Below are 18,399 nucleotides of genomic sequence, written 5' to 3'. Positions count from 1 at the left end.
CATAGAGCGGTATTGTCACCTCCCGTGACTTGCATGCTCTGCCTCTGTTCATGGAACCTGAAATTGCATTTGTTTTTTTGCAACTGCATCGCATTGCTGACTCATGTCATGGCTGTGATCCGCTACAACTCCCAGCTCCTTTTCAGCAGTGCTCCTGCAAGCCAGTTCTTCCCCATCCTGTATTTGTGCATGTGGCTTTTCTTCCCTAAATGGAGCACCTTCCATTTGTCCTTCATGAATTTCATTGTGTCGTCTACAGCCCAGTTCTGCAATTTATCAAGATTCCTCTGAATTTTAGCTCCATCTTCCAAAGTGTTGGCAACCCCCACTAGCTTTGTGTCATCTGCAGATTTGATCAGTCTGCTCCCTAGTCCTACATCCAGGTCATTGATAAAGATGTTAAACATCACGGGACCCAGAACAGATCCCTGTGGAACCCACTTGAGACGTCCCTCCAATCCCATGTCACTCCATTAACAGTTACTGCTTGTTTGTGGTTGTTGAACCAGTTCTGTATCCACTTAATAGTAGTTCCACCAAGCCCACATTTCTCCATAAAAATGGCCATATTGGGTGAGACCAAAGGACAATCTAGCCCAGTATCCTGTCTTCCGACAGTGGCCAATGCCAGGTGCCCCAGAGGGAATGAACAGAACAGATAATCAACAAGTGACCCATCACCTGTCGCCCATTTTATAGACCTCTATCATAGCCCCCCTTAGTCGTCTCTTTTCCAAGATGAACAGTCCCAGTTTTATTAATCTCTCCTTTTAGGAAAACTGTTCCACACCCATAATCAGTTTTGTTGCGCTTTTCTGAGCCTTTTACAATTCCAATTTGCGATAGGGCCACCAGAACTGCACGCAGTATTCAAGATGTGGGTGGACCATGGATTTATATAGCGGCAATATGATATTTTCTGTCTTATTAGCTATCCCTTTCTTAATGATTTTGATGGCCGCTGCACATTGAGTGGGTGTTTTCAGAGAACTATCCATAGTGATTCTCAGATCTCTTCCTTGAGCAGTATCAGCTAATTTGTACCCCATCACTTTATATGGATAGTTGGAATTATGTTCCCCAATGTGTATAACTTTGCATTTATTGACATTGAATTTCATCTGCCATTTTGTTATCCAGTGACCCAGTTTTGTAAGATCCCTTTGTAGCTCATCGCAGTCAGCTTTGAACTTAACTCTCTTACATAGTTTTGTATCATCTGCAAATTTTTCCACCTCACTGTTTACCCGTTTTTCTAGATCATTTATGAACATGTTGAACAGCACTGGTCAACATACAGAACACTGGTGGACACCACTATTTACCTCTCTCCACTCTGAAAATTAGCCATTTATTCCTACCCTTTTTTGCTATCTTTTAACCAGTTACTGATCCAAGAGAGGACCTTCCCACTTATCCCATGACAGCTTACTTTGCTTAAAATCCTCTTGGGAGGACCCTTGTCAAAGGCATTCTGAAAATCTAAGTAAATGGACTGGGTCACCCTTGTTCACATGCTGTTGACTCCCTCAAATATTCTAGTAGTTTGGTGAGCCATGATTTCCCTTTACAAAACTGGAGGTTTTATACATTGCTCTAGTAGCTTTCCAGGTGTCGATGTCAGGCTGACTGGTCTAGAGTTCCCCGGCTCCTCCTTTTCCCCTTTTAAAGATGCCCACTCTGTTAGTCCTTCTCCCATCTTCTGAGACCTCTCCTGGCATCCAGGAGTTTGCAAATATTATTGCCAGTGACTCCAAGACTTCTTCGACTAATTCCTTCAGCACCCTGGGTTGAACAGCTTCCTGCCCCACTGATTTGAATTCATTCAGATTGGTCGGAACATCTCTCACGTGTTCTTTACTTATCCCGATCTGCAGCCTGTCCCCTTTGTTGTCCGTGGTAACTTCGCTGGTCGCTCGCTCACATGTTGTTTTTTTGTGGGAAGACTGAAGCAAAGCAGGCACTGAGCAGCGCTGCCTTCCCACCATCTTCTGTCACCAGATCAGGATTTTCTGGCCGCTCTCATGATTCGTAGAGAAAATCTCAGGGTTTTTTGGCAATTTAAGGAATTTTTTAGCCCAGGACCGTCTGGTGATTTGGGGTTTTCTGGGGGGGGGGGGAGAGGTCACTGTGCTGCCAGCAGCCCCAAATAAGCCCCCTGCAGAGGCCAACAGTATTGATGGTCCCCCAGGCAGATCTGCGTCCCCAAACAGTCTCTGCTCTTACACATCTCATCCCGCATCTGTCTCTAGGTCTGTCACAGCCAGACCCCCAGCTATGGGCAGAGCACTGATGCCACAGCAGGATGCCGGGGAAAGGGAGCTCCCACCTCAGGGCCCCCTCTGGAGAGCAGGGGGTCCTGCCACGCTGAGGGTCCTGATCCTCGCCCTGCTCTGGAGGGGTAAGTAAGCAGCCGCTGGAGCCCCAGTGCAGGGGGAAGGGCAGAAACTGCGCTAAGCGGGGTCAGGTAGGTCCTAGAATGTGAAAGGGAGACTGGCCAGAGCGGGAGGGGAGCCCAGTGCCCCAGTGTGGTGCTAGGGGGCACTGAGCGACAGCGAGCGGGCAGGGGGCTCGATGTAGGGAGGAATGGAAACTAAGAGGGGTGAGAATTGGTCAAGGACCCAGGGTTGGGCTCACATGGGGCTTTTGGTCAGGGGTGAGGGGCACTGATAGACCTCGAGGGGGGGTTGAGCTCAGGGCTGGGCTCACAGGGGGCTGCAGATTGGGAGTGAGGGGAACCGGCAGGGCTGGGGGATGCAGCTCAGGGTTAGTCTCTACTCTCTATGGGTCCCACTTCCATCCCTCCCCGTCCCCTGCAGGGTCCCTGTCCCACCCACCTGGATTTACCCTGGCGGTGCCGCAGTCGGTGTCCGTGCAGGAGGGTCTCTGTGTTCTCGTCCCCTGCAACTTCACGTACCCAGCCTCGTCTGACACCGGCAATCCCTCGGACCAGCTATACGGACAATGGTACAAGGAGCCTGCTACTGTGGGCCAGGATCCTCCTGTGGCCAGCAGTCTCCCCAGTGGGGGGGTGTCGCAGGAGACCCAGGGCCGGTTCCAGCTGACGGGGGATCCAGCGCTCGGCGACTGCTCCCTGCAAATCAGTGATGCCCGACAGACGGATGTGGGGAAATATTTCCTTAGTGTTGAGAAAGGCATGTTTGTACACACTTACCGCTCCAATTCCGATGGCACTGCCCCTGCGCTCACGATCTCCGTGCCAGGTAACAGCAGCTGCAGTCACTGCTTGTGAGGGTTCCCCCCACTCTGAACTCTGGGGTAGAGATGTGGGAAACAGCAGGAAAGACCCTTAAGCTTATATTCTACCAGCTTAGGTTAAAAACTTCCCCAAGGCACAAATTCCTTCCCTTGTCCTTGGACGGTATTGGTGCCACCACCACGTGATTTATAGAAAAATTCAGGAACGGGTCACTTGGAATCCCTATCCTCCAAATATCCCCCCAAGTCCCTTCACCCCCTTTCCTGGGGAGGCTTGAGAATAATATACCAACCAATTGATTAGCAATGTCAGCACAGACCAGACTCTTTGTCTTCAGGACACTGAAAATCAATCAAGTTCTTTAAAGAAGAACTTTATATAAAATATAAAAGAATCACAGCTGCAAAATCAGTTTGGAAGGTAACTTCACAGGGTAAATCAAAGATTTCAAACACAGAGGATTCCCCCTGGCCTCAGCTTCACAGTGACAAAAACAGGAATCAAACTACATCTGAAGCATAGGAAAATTCACAAGCTAAAACAGAAGATAACCTAACACCTTTCCCTGCCTACTTACAATTTCTGTGGGTTTAGATCTATTCTTCCAGGTATATTTTCAAGAGATGTTGTACCTGCTTGGTCTATCCCTCTGTCCAGAGAGGGAACAACAAAGAGAGAGCAACAAACAAACCCTCCCCCACCCTCCCAGATTTGAAAGTATCTTCTTTCCTCATTGGTCCTTCTGGTAAGGTGCCAACTACGTTATTTGAGAGGATTAATCCCTTACAGGGAAGGCAATTTAGTACAGCTGCCAAAGAGGGATTTGATGCTACTACATACAGAAAGTTGTTACTCTTCCCTCTATATTTATGACACTGCTCATCAGCCCCCCTGAGCCAGCCAGTCCCCGTCCTGGGGCCGGATCGGACCCAGCGCACCTAAAGGGCAATTGTCTTTTCCCCTATATCCCCGAGCGATTCTCTTCCCTCTCCCCATGTCTCAGGGCTGAGAGAGGAGCCAGAGATCCAGATCTTGCCGGTGCAGGGGCTGCCAGGGATGCTGCTGGCCGGGGAACCGGTGACTATGACCTGCACGGCCCCTGGGCGCTGCTCCGGGCCCCCTCCCCAAGTCACCTGGATGGGGCCGTTCAGCGACACAGCCCAGAACGTCTCAGCCCAGCTGGCGAACGGCACCTGGACCCACAGCTCCGCGCTCAGCTTCACGCCCACCCTGGGGGATAATGGCAAAGAGCTTGTCTGCAAGATCACATACTACCCACCACAAGGACCTTCCATCAGCAGAACCATCCAGCTCCACGTCGGCTGTGAGTGACCCACCCAGCCCCTCCACGGTGGCTCCAACTCACTCTGCTCGGTTCCCCACCCCTGGGCTCCCCACCCTTACCCTCCAGCCCCTCCCCCAACTCTGCCCTGTGCTGGGATCCCCAACCCCCACCATGCACCCTCAGCCAATTCTACTCCAGGCCCCTTCACCCCACACCCTGCAGCCCCTTCTTCCTTGGGATCTTCACCCCTTCCTGCCCCCCTTGGTTATGGCTCCCCTCTCTATCCCCGACCTGCTCTGCCCCAGAATCCTCCTGTGCTGCGATCCACACCCCCCATTACAATCCCCCCTTGTTGGGATTTCCCCTCACACCAGCCACCCCAGTTCCCCCTGAGATCCCCCCAGGCTGTCCCACCACGTCTCCTCCCCCCTCCCCTTTCTGCCGGGATCGGTGGATGCTCTATATGGGGCAGAGTGTTAACGGGACCAGTCACAGTCTGGCACTAAACATGCTCTGGGCTCGGTGCCCAGAGACCTCGGCCTGCCCTGCCCCAGGGAAACCCCCATTAAATGGCCTGTGACCCTCGCACTGCAGATCCAGGACAGAGGGGAAATCAGCGGCCGCCTTTGCGATGTGAAGGATCAAATCAGGCATCAGTGTAAGGACGGCCCTTGTTCCCTTCAGCCGGAGGGAGATCTAGAAGGAAACTGCCCCCTCGTCCCCATCGTGTCTGAGCCCAGGCCCCAGCCCAACCCCGAACGTCTACATGGACCTCGGAGGAAACGTCCGCGCTGCAATCAAAGACCTGCAGCCCGAGCCCCGCGAGCCCGACCCAACAGACCCAGGCTCTGAGGCTCGGCGCCGTGGGGCTTTGAAGGCAGCGTGGACGGACCCTGGCCAGCTAAGCCAGAGGGTGAAAGGAGAGGACTGGGGAGAGACGAACCGAGGGGGGAAGAGAAAGGACCCATGACGGGTGTGTCTGATGCCCCTGTTGGTGCCTAGGTCTGGGCTGGGGGTGGGAGTGGGGTTATTTAGACCCCTGGGGAGAACAAATTTGGGGAGCAGGACGCTGAATGCCCAGGCACCCGGCAGACAGTGGCGCTGGTGATGCTCGCTCAAGTACCCAGGAGGAAGCAGCCCAGCCCCTCATTAGTGACTCTGCCAATTAGGCCCAATTTTGACCAACTAGTTTTGGTCCCTTGGGTTTTCATTTCCCACGGTTCTGGTTCCCCAGTGCGGCCCTAACCTGGCCCCTGGGTCTTGTGTCACTTCAGGGACTTTCCCGTCCCCCAGCTGAGCTCACAGTGAGGGTCCATGTCTAGGTTCAGTGATGACTAGCAACTCCCCCCTCGCCCCCCCCGGTGCTGTCCAGTCCCCCTGATTCCCCCTGTCTGGTTTGTGTTACAGACCCGCCCGGGCCCCCCAACATCACCGGGAACCTGACCAGGAACAGACGTCCCGGTGAGAGGCCGCGCTGCGAGCCCCGGGAATCAGCGAGCGCCTCCTAGTCACGCTCTGCCCTCACTCAGGGCCAGGCGCCAGGCTCAGTCAGGCCAGGCTGCTCTGTGCCCGGAGGGAGAGCCCGAGGCATACCACAGGACTGTGGGGAGGGTGCGGGGGAGCGGGCCCGGTTCCCTCTGTGTCTAGACCCCGGGGTGGCACTAGAGGGCACTGGACAGTGGGGAGGAGACCCTTCTCTGCGACAGAGACCTGCTGCCATGGAGAGTCAGCAGCATTGTGCTCCAACCCCAGACCTGGCTACGTCTCCACACTGGGCGAGGGCTCCTCATGTAAACAGCCCCCGTTTCCCACCCCAAAGGTGTCTGAACCTCGGTTCCTTGTCAGAGGATCTCTGGGGGGCCTAATTTGCCTGCTTGTCTCTTCCAGTGCCAGATGCGTGGGGAGCTGAGGGTGACATTGTGTCTCTGGAGACCCAGGAGGGCGACTCCCTGAGTCTGAGCTGTGAGGCTGGGAGGAGAGCCGATGCCAACGTGAGCTGGGCCAAGGGGAACGAGTCCCTGAGCCCCGGCAAGGCAAGGGCCGGGCATCTGGAATTGCTGAATCTCAGCCGAGGGGACGCTGGGGAGTATCGGTGCTGGGCGAAGAATTCCTATGGGTCGGCCAGCCGGGCCCTGCGTGTGCACGTGCAGTGTAAGGCTCTAGGGGGCGCTGTGATGCAGGCAGTGTGGCAGAGGGTCAGTGGGGGGTGCTCTCCAATCTAACATGTTGCTGTGGGTATTTCAGCTCCAGTGAGCACTCTGCAAATCGTCGTCTCCAGAGCTAACAGAAACGACCCCCGGCTATTCCAATGTATCTCTAGGGGGGGGCACGGGGACTTTCCCCTCTAGTGGGCGTTGGCCCCGATCCGGTCCCGGGGCATGGACTAGTTGGCTCAGGGTGTGAGTGGTTTCTTGTTATTCCTGTTCCCAGATCCCGGCACCTTGGTGGCCAATGGTTCACAGATCACAGCCCGGGAGGGCGACTCCCTGCAATTCCTCTGCTCCCTCCCCAGCATCCCCTCCATGGTGCTGAGCTGGGTTATGGGAAGCCGAGCCGCTGGGTGTGCCCGCCCCATGGGGGTGAATCAGCTGTGGCTGGAGCTGCCCAACATGACGGCTGAGGACAGGGGGCTGTACAGGTGCTGGGCCTAGAATGAGAACTCTACCAAAGAGACATTCCAGCTGCTCATCAAGTGTGAATGGGGTTAACCCCCGGGACTCCCTACCACCAGGTGTGAGTGGGGTAAACCTGTGGGACTCCCTGCCACTGGATTTCTCTCTCTGACTATTGTCGCTGGGTCTCCTGCTCCGCCCAGACAGCCCCCAGTGGGGGACCAGGCTCAACTCGTCCTGCCAGTGCCAGGGGCTCAGCATCAACTGCAGCTGCTCCTTGCACTCCCACCCCCACCCCAGCTCCAGTGGCACGTGGACAGGGAGCCCCTGGCTGGGAACAGCTAATGGGGGGCCCTGCACGTCAGCTCGTGGGCCCAGGTGGACGAGACTGTCAGAAAAGTCTAGGGGACAATTTCCTGGTGCAAGTGCTGGAGGAACCAGCTAGGGGCAGAGCTGCTCACAAACCAGGAAGAATTAGTAGGGGAAGCAAAAGTGGATGGGAACCTGGGAGGCAGTGACCATGAGATGGTCGAGTTGAGGATCCTGACACAAGGAAGAAAGGAGAGCAGCAGAATACGGACCCTGGACTTCAGAAAAGCAGACTTTGACTCCCTCAGGGAACTGATGGGCAGGACCCCCTGGGAGCATAACAGGAAGGGGAAAGGAATCCAGGAATTCAGGAGAACTGGCTGTATTTTAAAGAATCCTTATTGAGGTTGCAAGCACAAACCATCCCGATGTGTATAAAGAATAGTAAATATGGCAGGCGACCAGCTTGGCTAAACAGTGAAATCCTTGCTGATCTTAAACACAAAAAAGAAGCTTACAAGAAGTGGAAGATTGGACAAATGACCAGGGAGGAGTATAAAAATGTTGCTCAGGCGTGCAGGAGTGAAATCAGGAAAACCAAATCACACCTGGAGTTGCAGGTACAAGAGATGTTAAGAGTAAGAAGAAAGGTTCTTCAGGTATGTTAGCAACAAGAAGAAAGTCAAGGAAAGTGTGGGCCCCTTATTCAATGAGGGAAGCAACCTACTGACAGAGGATGTGGAAAAAGCTAATGTACTCAATGCTTTTTTTGCCTCTGTCTTCATGAACAAGGGGAGCTCCCTGACTGCTGCACTGGGCAACACAGCATGGGGAGGAGCTGATCAGCCCTCTGTGGAGAAAGAAGTGGTTCGGGACTATTTAGAAAAGCTGGATGAGCACAAGTCCATGGGGCCGGATGCGCTGCATCCGAGGGAGCTAAAGGAGTTGGCGGATGTGATTGCAGAGCCATTGGCTATTATCTTTGAAAACTCATGGCGATCGGGGGAGGTCCCGGATGACTGGGAAAAGGCGAATGTAGTGCCCATCTTTAAAAAAGGGAAGAAGTCAGCTTCACCTCAGTCCCTGGAAAAATCATGGAGCAGGTCCTCAAGGAATCAATTCTGAAGCACTTAGAGGAGAGGAAAGTGATCTGAAAGAGTCAACATGGATTCACCAAGGACAAGTCATGCCTGATTAACCTAATTGCCTTCTATAATGAGATAACTGGCTCTGTGGATGAGGGGAAAGCAGTGGATGTGTTATTCCTTGACTTTAACAAAACTTTTGATACGGTCTCCCACAGTATTCTTGCCAGTAAGTTAAAGAAGTATGGGCTGGATGAATGGACTATAAGGCGGATAGAAGGCTGGCTAGATCGTCAGGCTCAACGGGTAGTGATCAATGGCTCCATGTCTAGTTGGCAGCCGGTATCAAGCGGAGTGCCCCAAGTGTCAGTCCTGGGGCCTGTTTTGTTCAATATCTTCATTAATGATCTGGAGGATGGCATGGACTGCACCCTCAGCAAGTTTGCAGATGACACTAAACTGGGAGGAGTGGTAGATACGCTGGAGGGTAGGGGTAGGATACAGAGGGACCTAGACAAATTAGAGGATTGGGCCAAAAGAAACCTGAAGAGGTTCAACAAGGAGAAGTGCAGAGTCCTGCACTTAGGACAAAAGAATCCCATGCACTGCTACAGACTAGGGACCGATTGGTTAGGCAGCAGTTCTGCAGAAAAGGACCCAGGGGTTACAGTGGATGTGAAGCTGGATATTAGTCGACTGTGTGCCCTTGTTGCCAAGAAGGCTAACGGCATTTTGGGCTGTATAAGTAGGGGCAGTAGGCTCTCCTCTCCACCCCGACTTGCCCTGCCTCCGAAATCCTCCTGTGTTGCGATCCACACCCCGCATTCCAATACCTCCTTGTTGGGATTTCCCCTAACACACAGGCATCAGTGTAAGGACTGGAGGGAGATTTAGAAGGAACCCGCCCCCGAGTCCCCCGCCCGTGTCTGAGCCCAGGCCCCAGCCCGACCCCAAATGTCTACACAGACCTCGGAGGAAACGTCCGCGCTACAATCAAAGACCCACAGCCCGAGCCCCCGAGCCCGACCCAACGGACCCAGGTTCTGAGGCTCGGCGCCGCGGGGCTTTGAGGGCAGCATGGACGGATCCTGCCAGGCCTGGCCAGCCAGTATCAGCCTCCGGCTGTTCTGCGTGTTACTTTTAGCCGCCCCTCTGGGTGCAGCCGGGCTGCAAAATATCCAGGCCTGGCCAGCTATGCCAGAGGGTGAAAGGAGAGGGCTGGGGAGAGACGAACCGAGGGGGGAAGGGAAAGGACCCATGACGGTGGTGTCTGATGTCACTGGTGGTGGCTGGGGCTCAGCTGGAGCTGGGGGAGAGGTTATTTAGACTTCTGGCTCTGTCCCGCCCTGGGGAGGACACGTTTGGGGAGCAGGACACTGAATGCCCAGGTGCCCGGCAGACAGTGGCACTGGTGACGCTCACTCAAGTACCCAGGCTGGAGCAGCCCGGCCCCTCGTTTGTGACTGTGGAAATTAGGTCCAATTTTGACCAACCAGTTTTGGTCCCTTGGGTTTCCATTTCCCACGGTTCTGGTTCCCCGGCGTGGCCCCAACCCGGCGCCTGGGTTCCGTCGGGCGCCTCTTGGGTCGAGCTCAGTCGGGTCTGTCACTTCTCTTCCCCGCCCACGGGTTTTGTGTCACTCCAGGGACTTTCCCGTCCCCCAGCTGAGCTCACAGTGAGGGGCCATGTCTAGGCTCAGTGATCACTAGGGACCCCCACCCCGGTGCTGTCCAGCCCCCATGATCCCTCCTCTCTTGTTCGTGTTACAGACCCGACTGGGCCCCCCAACACCACTGGGAACCAGACCACGAACAGAAGCCCGGGTGAGAGGCCGCGCTGTGAGCCCCGGGAATCAGCGAGCATCTCCTAGTCACGCTCTGCCCGCGCTCAGGGCCAGGTGCCAGGCTCAGCTGGGCCAGGCTCATGGGTGGTGCATATCACAGGCCGGGGAGGCTGATCTGCCCCAAATAGCCCTACGTGGCCCCGCCCATGCTCTGCCCCCAGGTCCTCTCCTGCTCACTGCCCATGCTGATCCCCCTTGGCAGCGCTGGGGCTGGGGCTGGGGCTGGGGCTAGGGTTGGAGGGGGCCGGCCTGCGGCGTGGGACTCGAGGAGGCTAGTGCCACGTCTCCCTCCCGCCCAGTGCTCTGGGGCTGGAATGCTCTGGTGGCCCAGGGCTGGCTCGGGGGGGCAGTGACTATGGTGGGGGGGCGCTGGGCTCCAGTGGGGGTGGGGCTTTGGGCAGAAGGGGCGGGGCCAGGGGCTAGCCTCCCTGAGCTGGCAGTTCATATGTCGCCCATGGCCAGACTAGTCTATGCCTGGAGGGGGGAGCCTCAGGGCTGTAGGGAGGATGGTGGGAGGTTCGGCCCGGTTCCCTCTGTCTCCAGCCCGCGTGGCAGCTGTAGGGGGCGCTGGGCAGTGGGGAGGAGATGGGTTAGGGACCTAACTGAGCGACAGAGACCTGCTGCCATGGAAAGGTACCAACATTGTGCACCCACCCCAGAGCTGGCTCCGTCCCCATGCTGGGTGAGGGGTGCCTGGATAGCCACCGGTGCTGTCCAGCCACCCTGATCCCCCCTTTCTGGTTTGTGTTACAGAGCTGTCTGGAACCCCCAACACCAATGGGAACCAGACCACGAACAGAAGCCCCGGTGAGAGGCCGCGCTGCGAGCCCCGGGAATCAGCGAGCGCCTTCTAGTCACGCTCTGCCCACGCTCAGGGCCAGGTGCCAGGCTCAGCCGGGCCAGGCTGGTCCGTGCCCGGAGGGGGTAGTCCGAGGCAGCCACAGGACTGTAGGGAGGGTGGTGCAGGGAGCGGGGAGCAGGCCCGGTTCCCTCTGTCTCCAGTCCCAGGAGTGGCACTAGTGGGCGCTGGGCTGAGATAGGTCATGGACCGATCTCTGCGACAGAGACCTGCTGCCATGGAAAGTCACCAAAATTGTGCTCCAACCCCAGAGCTGGCTACATCTCCACACTGGGCGAGGGCTTCTCATGTAAATAGTCCCCGTTTCCCACCCCAGAAGTGGCTGAATCTCACTTCCTTGGCAGAGGATCTCTGCGAGGGCGAAACCTGCCTGCTCGTCCCCTCCAGTGCCTGCCCGATTGAAGGCTGAGCATGAATTTGTGTCTCTGGAGACCCAGGAGGGCGACTCCCTGAGCCTGAGCTGTGAGGCTGGGAGCAGAGCCGACGCCAACCTGAGCTGGGCCAAGAGGAATGAGTCCCTGAGCTCTGGCCAGGGAGGGGACGGGCACCTGGAGCTGCCGAATCTCAGCAGAGGGGACGCTGGGGAGTATCGATGCTGAGCAAAGAATTTCTATGGGTCGGCCAGCCGGGCCCTGCGTGTGCACGTGCAGTGTAATGCTCTAGGCGGGTGCCGTGTGGCAGGGGGACAGTGGGGGGCGCTCTCCAATCTAACATGTTGCCGTGGGTATTTCAGCTACAGTGAGCACTCTGCAAATCACCGTCTCCAGAGCTAACAGGAACGACCCCCAGCTATTCCAATGTATCTCTAGGGGGTGGGGAGTGGGGCACAGGGACTTTCCCCTCTAGTGGGTGCTGGCCCCGATCCAGCCCCTGGGCAGGGACTGGTTGGCTCAGGGTGCGAGTGGCTTCTGGTTATTCCCGTTCCCAGATCCCGGCACCCTGGTGGCCAACGGTTCCTCTGCTCACTCGCCAGCAGCCGCCCCGCGGTGCTGAGCTGGGTGAGGGGGGGTGAGCTGTTAGGGGCGCCCGCCCCATGAGGGTGAATCAGCTGTGGCTGGAGCTGCCCAATGTGACGGCTGAGGACAGGGGGCTGTACGGGTGCTGGGCCCAGAATGAGAGCTCTGCCCAGGGGACGTTCCAGCTGCTTGTCAAGTGTTAATGGGGTTAACCCATGGGACTCCCTGCCACCAGGTGTGAGTGGGGTTAACCCGCAGGACTCCCTGCCACTGGATTTCATTCTCTGAGTATTGTCGCTGTGACTCCTGCTCTCCCCAGACAGCCCCTGGCTGGGGACCGGGTTGAACTCGCCCTGCAGGCGCCAGGGGCTCAGCATCAGCTGCAGCTGCTCCCTGCGCTCTGATCCCCCACCCCGGCTCCAGTGGCAGGTGGACGGGGAGCCCCTGGCTGGGAACGGATCACGGGGGGCCCTGCACGTCAGCTCGTGGGCTCATGGGGATGAGACTGTCAGAAAAGTGTAGGCAGGGCCGGCTCCAGGCACCAGTCCGGCAAGCAGGTGCTTGGGGCGGCTGCTCTGGAGAGGGGCGGCAGGTCCAGCTATTCGTCGGCAAATTGGCGGACAATCCCTCACTCCCGCTCGGAGCGAAGGACCTCCCGCCGAATTGCCGCCGCAGATTGCGATCGCGATCGTGGCTTTTTTTAAAAAATTTTTTGGCTGCTTGGGGCGGCCAAAACCCTGGAGCCGGCCCTGAGTGTAAGGACAATTTCCTGGTGCAAGTGCTGAAGGAACCAACTAGGGGCAGAGCTCTTCTTGACCTGCTGCCCAGGAACCAGGAAGAATTAGCAGGGGAAGTAAAAGTGGATGGTAACCTGGGAGGCAATGACCATGAGATGGTCGAGTTCAGGATCCTGACACAAGGAAGAAAGGAGAGCAGCAGAATACGGACCCTGGACTTCAGAAAAGCAGACTTTGACTCCCTCAGGGAACTGATGGGCAGGATCCCCGGGGAGAATAACATGAAGGGCAAAGGGGTCCAGGAGAGCTGGCTGTATTTTAAAGAATCCTTATTGCGGTTGCAGGAACAAACCAACCCGATATGTAGAAAGAATAGTAAATATGGCAGGAGACCAGCTTGGCTTAACTGTGAAATCCTTGCTGATCTTAAACGCAAAAAAGAAGCTTACAAGAAGTGGAAGATTGGACAAATGACCAGGGAGGAGTATAAAAATATTGCTCAGGCATGCAGGAGTGAAATCAGGAAGACCAAATCACACTTGGAGTTGCAGGTACAAGAGCTGTTAAGAGTAACAAGAAGGGTTTCTTCAGGTATGTTAGCAACAAGAAGAAAGTCAAAGAAAGTGTGGGCCCCTTACTGAATGAGGGAGGAAACCTAGTGACCGAGGATGTGGAAAAAGCTAATGTACTCAGCGCTTTTTTTGCCTCTGTCTTCATGAACAAGGTGAGCTCCCAGACGGCTACACTGGGCAGCACAGCATGGGGAGGAGGTGACCAGCCCTCTGTGGAGAAAGAAGTGGTTTGGGACTATTTAGAAAAGCTGGATGAGCACAAGTCCATGGGGCCAGATGTGCTGCATCTGAGGGGGCTAAAGGAGTTGGCGGATGTGATTGCAGAGCCATTGGCCATTATCTTTGAAAACTCATGGCGATCGGGGGAGGTCCTGAATGACTGGAAAAAGGCTAATGTAGTGTCCAGCTTTTAAAAAGGGAAGAAGGAGGATCCGGGGAACTACAGGCCAGTCAGCCTCACCTCAGTCCCTGGAAAAATCAAGGAGCAGGTCCTAAACGAATCAATTCTGAAGCACTTAGAGGACAGGAAAGTGATCAGGAACAGTCAGCATGGATTCACCAAGGGCAAGTCATGCCTGAGTAACCTAATTTCCTTCTATGACGAGATGACTGGCTCTGGGGATGAGGGGAAAGCAGCGGATGTGTTATTCCTTGACTTTAGCAAAGCTTTTGATACGGTCTCCCACAGTATTCTTGCCAGCAAGTTAAAGAAATATGGGCTGGATGAATGGACTATAAGGTGGATAGAAAGCTGGCTAGATCGTCGGGCTCAACGGGTAGTGATCAATGGCTCACTGTCTAGTTGGCAGCCGGTATCAAGCGGCGTGCCCAAGGGTCGGTCCATTAATGATCTGGAGGATGGCGTGGACTGCACCCTCAGCAAGTTTGCAGATGACACTAAACTGGGAGGAGTGATAGATACGCTGGAGGGTAGGGATAGGATACAGAGGGACCTAGATAAATTAGAATCTTGGGCCAAAAGAAATCTGATGAGTGTCAACAAAGTGACGTGCAGAGTCCTGCACTTAGGATGGAAATCCCATGCACTGCTACAGACTAGGGACCGAATGGCTAGGCAGCAGTTCCACAGAAAAGGACCTAGTGGTTACAGTGGACGAGAAGCTGGATATGAGTTGACAGTGCGCCCTTGTTGCTAAGAAGGCTAACGGCATTTTGGGCTGTATAAGTAGGGGCATTGCCAGCAGATCGAGGGACATGATTGTTACCCTCTATTCGATATTGGTGAGGCCTCATCTGGAATATTGTGTCCAGTTTTGGGCCCCACACTACAAGAAGGATGTGGAAAATTTGGAAAGAGTCCAGCGGAGGGCAACAAAAATGATTAGGGGGCTGGAGCACATGACTGACAAGGAGAAGCTGAGGGAACTGGGATTGTTTAGTCGCAGAAGAGAAGAATGGGGGGGGATTTGATAGCTGCTTTCAACTACCTGAAAGGGGGTTCCAAAAAGGATGGATCTAGACTGTTCTCAGTGGTGGCAGATGACAGAACAAGGAGTAATGGTCTCAAGTTGCAGTGGGGGAGGTTTAGGTTGGATATTAGGGGAAAAAAATTCACTAGGAGGGTGGTGAAGCACTGGAATGGTTTCCCTAGGGAGGTGGTGGAATCTCCTTCCTTAAAGGTTTTTAAGGTCAGGTTTGACATAGTCCTGGCTGGGATGATTTAGTTGCGGATTGGTCCGGCTTTGAGCAGGGGGTTGGACTAGATGACCTCCTGAGGTCCCTTCCAACCCTGATATTCTATGATTCCATGATTCTGCCCTGACCTGGACTGGGAATGGGGACAGGGGCCTCCGGATCTTCTGCCTTGGCTCCAACCCCCAAGGGAGCTATGCCGCCATCCACTTTGAACTCAGCCCCCTGCAGAGAGGTGAGACCTTTGTCTCCTGGAATCTGTCCCCAGCTCAGGGAGGGGAGTTGGAGTTGGAGCTGGGAATTGGGAGTTGGGGCTGGGATCCAAGACTTCTAGATTCGATCTGCAGCTCTGGGACAGGAGTTCGGGTCTGGGAGCCAGGACTGCTGGGTTCTCTTCCAGCCATGCCCCGTGCTCTGTGTTTTTGCAGCTTCGAAGGATCTTGGCAACCCGGTGATCATCGGGACGGCCTGTGGGCTGGGGGTCCTCATTGGCTTATTCCTTCTCGGGCTCTATGTGATCAAGTAAGTCTGAGGCTTCCCACCCTGACTCCCAACTGCCCCTCCCAGATCCCACTGAGATCCCCTGCTATTTCCCCTGGGGTATTCCAGCTCCCCCCTGCCCCCAGTAAGATCTCCCCTCCCCTGACCGATCCCAGTCCACTGCACTCTAGCATCCCACTTTCTCCCTCCCAACAGGGCTATTCTACGCCCCTCCCCCAGGCTAATGCATCAGTCCTGATATGTTTCCCTGCAGACTGCGGCGCCGGAAGCCGGTGCCCCCCAGTGCCGAGGCCGGGGAGACAGCTAACGGGAGCCAGGCGGAGCACACGGCCAACGAGGCCAGCGTGATCTACAGTACCGTCACCAGCATCCCCATGGTATGTACCTGGGGGGAGTGGGGGACCAAGCCCACCTGCCATTCCCACCCCACCCCTTCTCTGCCCCCTCCACTTCTTCTTCTTCCCACCCCCTTAACAAATGCACAAATATAAGTCAGGCTTTCACCAGGGCACCCGACCCCCCACGCATGCCTGGTGCAAGAAATACATCCCTGCCACCAGCCTGGGCTCCCCGAACTGCGTGGGATTGGCTCCTGCATGCAGAAAATGCACCTCATCCCTCAGGTCTTGCTCAGAGGGGAGGACATGCAGCGAATGCATTCATGTGCATTCACAAAGTGCATGGGACTAGATTGGGGCTGCAATGCTGCCAATCCCTGGGCATCTCCCGAATGCACCAGCTGGGCAAGAAATGCATTTCTGGAGCTGCCTGCTATGGTATTAGGTACACATGATCAGACAATGCATGCAGGGTACACCTTGTCTGTTGCAAATATATGCACCCTGCAGAAAATGCAATGAACACATCAGCATTGTCTATGGAACCACGACATGCATGGGATCAAATCATGCATGCACGGTGCATAAAATGTACACAACCCCTTGCATATTGCTAATGCATAGCCAGTGCAGGCAATGCAGGGAATGCGTTAACTTAACCAGTGCTGCCCCAAGTGCTCGGTGCATGAAATGCAGAAAATATATTTCCTGAACCTGTTCTACAATTAGATGCATGAGATAAAATCCTGCATTCATAGTGCATGAAATGAACACACCCACATGCATGTTGCTAATGCATGGCCAATGCAGGTGAGGCAGTGAAGGCATTAACTGAGCTGGTGCTGGCATGGGATTGGCTCATGCGTGCAGAGTGTGAAACACAGCCAATCCCAAGCCTCTTGCTAGTGCACACCCGATGTAGCAAATGCATTTGCACGGAGGGTGGGGGAAACGAGGCCTGGGGCAGCCCAGGCAATCAGCTTAGTAGGGTGGATGCAAGTTTCTGCCTGGTGTCTCTGCCTTGCTTCTCACTCAGCGTCACAAGACTCCAGCCGCCCGCCGGACCAAAGGCGACCAGGACAGGGCTGCCACAGCACAGGCCCCAGACGAGCTGCAGTACGCCTCCATCGAATTCTCCAAGCTGCAGCACAAACAGGGGGAGCCTTCAGAGGCCCCAGCCATGGTCTATGCTGAGGTCCGGCGGAAATAGCCCCCTCGCGCCATGGGCCCAGGCTGGGCATCTCCGGCCCATCCAGTGCAGGGGGGATCACAGTGTGGAGGGAAGGGGTTGGCCCAGGGCTGGACTCACGATGTGGGAAACCTGGGTGCAAATCCCTGCTCCGGCCTGGACTCAGGGCGGAGTCAACTAAGCTTTGGAAATGCTGGAGCACTGCATTGAGGGAGGTATCCCAGAGTCCTCTGCAGCTGGGTCTCAAAGCCTGCACCCTCCCAAACCCCACTGGCCCCGGGGGAAAGAGCCTCTCACCCCTCAGCCACAGAGAGTCTCTCTTCTACCCTGCCTGAGCCCTCACCAACTTCTTTCACAGATGGACAGGATTGTCAAGCTCAGGGGTAGCAGCTGGAGTTGGGTTACCATACGTTCGGTTTTTCCCGGACATGTCCGGCTTTTTGGTAATCAAACCCCCGTCCGGGGGGAATTGCCAAAAAGCCGAAAATGTCCGGGAAAATACTGGCCGGGCACTTCCTCTCCCGCGGTTGCTCTGCTCCTCCCCTGACTCAGACTTCGGCTCTGTTTAAGAGCCAAGCTGCCCGAGCCAGTGCTACCGGCTTCGGGCAGTCCCCGTGCCTCCGGACCCCAGCCGCCGGCCGGGCACTTCTCCTCCCCGGCTCCAGCTGCTCTGCTCTGGAGGCAAGGGGGCTGCCCGAAGCCCGTAGCGCTGGCTCGGGCAGCTTGGCTCTTAAACAGAGCCAAAGAGTCAGGGGAGGAGCAGAGCAGCTGGAGCCTGGGAGGGGAAGTGCCCGGCCGGGGGTGCAGGGTTCGGAGGCATAGGGGCTGCCCAAAGCCCGAGTGCTACCCGCTTCACGGGTTTGCCGGGCAGCCTCCAGACCCTGCGCCCCCGGCTGGGCTCTTCCCCTCCCGGGCTCCAGCTGTGCTGGGGAACCACCGGCCGGGGGCGCAGGGTCTGGGGGCTGCCCGGCAAACCGTGAAGCCGGTAGCGCTTGGGCAGCCCTTTTCGCGTGGCTGGGAGGGAGGAGGGGGAGTTAGGGCGGGGACTTTGGGGGAATGGGCGGAGTTGGGGTGGAGTTGGGGCGGGGGCGGGGGTGGGAAAGGGGCGAGGCCAGGGCCCGTGGAGTGTCCTCTTTTTTTATTTTTTAAATTTGGTAACCCTACTTTCACAGATGGACAGGATTTTCAAGCTCAGGGGTAGCAGCTGGAGTTGGGTTACCATACGTCCGGTTTTTCCCGG

General features: G+C 55.8%; 1 protein-coding gene across 1 annotated transcript; it reads left to right on the top strand.

The window, feature by feature from the left end:
• Positions 1-2,277: 2,277 nt before the first annotated feature.
• Positions 2,278-17,180, top strand: LOC128827207 (sialic acid-binding Ig-like lectin 16). Its single transcript, XM_054011018.1, has 13 exons — positions 2,278-2,401; positions 2,820-3,224; positions 4,224-4,544; positions 5,913-5,966; positions 6,393-6,656; positions 6,750-6,815; positions 6,936-7,065; positions 12,234-12,367; positions 12,489-12,678; positions 15,251-15,366; positions 15,560-15,653; positions 15,886-16,009; positions 17,007-17,180. Exons 1-13 carry the CDS (start codon positions 2,278-2,280, stop codon positions 17,178-17,180), a joined length of 2,196 nt encoding a protein of 731 aa, XP_053866993.1.
• Positions 17,181-18,399: the final 1,219 nt, after the last annotated feature.

This window comes from Malaclemys terrapin, chromosome 21, assembly GCF_027887155.1.
Source record: "Malaclemys terrapin pileata isolate rMalTer1 chromosome 21, rMalTer1.hap1, whole genome shotgun sequence".
Taxonomy (NCBI): domain Eukaryota; kingdom Metazoa; phylum Chordata; order Testudines; family Emydidae; genus Malaclemys; species Malaclemys terrapin.
This window is presented reverse-complemented; position numbering and strand designations above follow the sequence as displayed.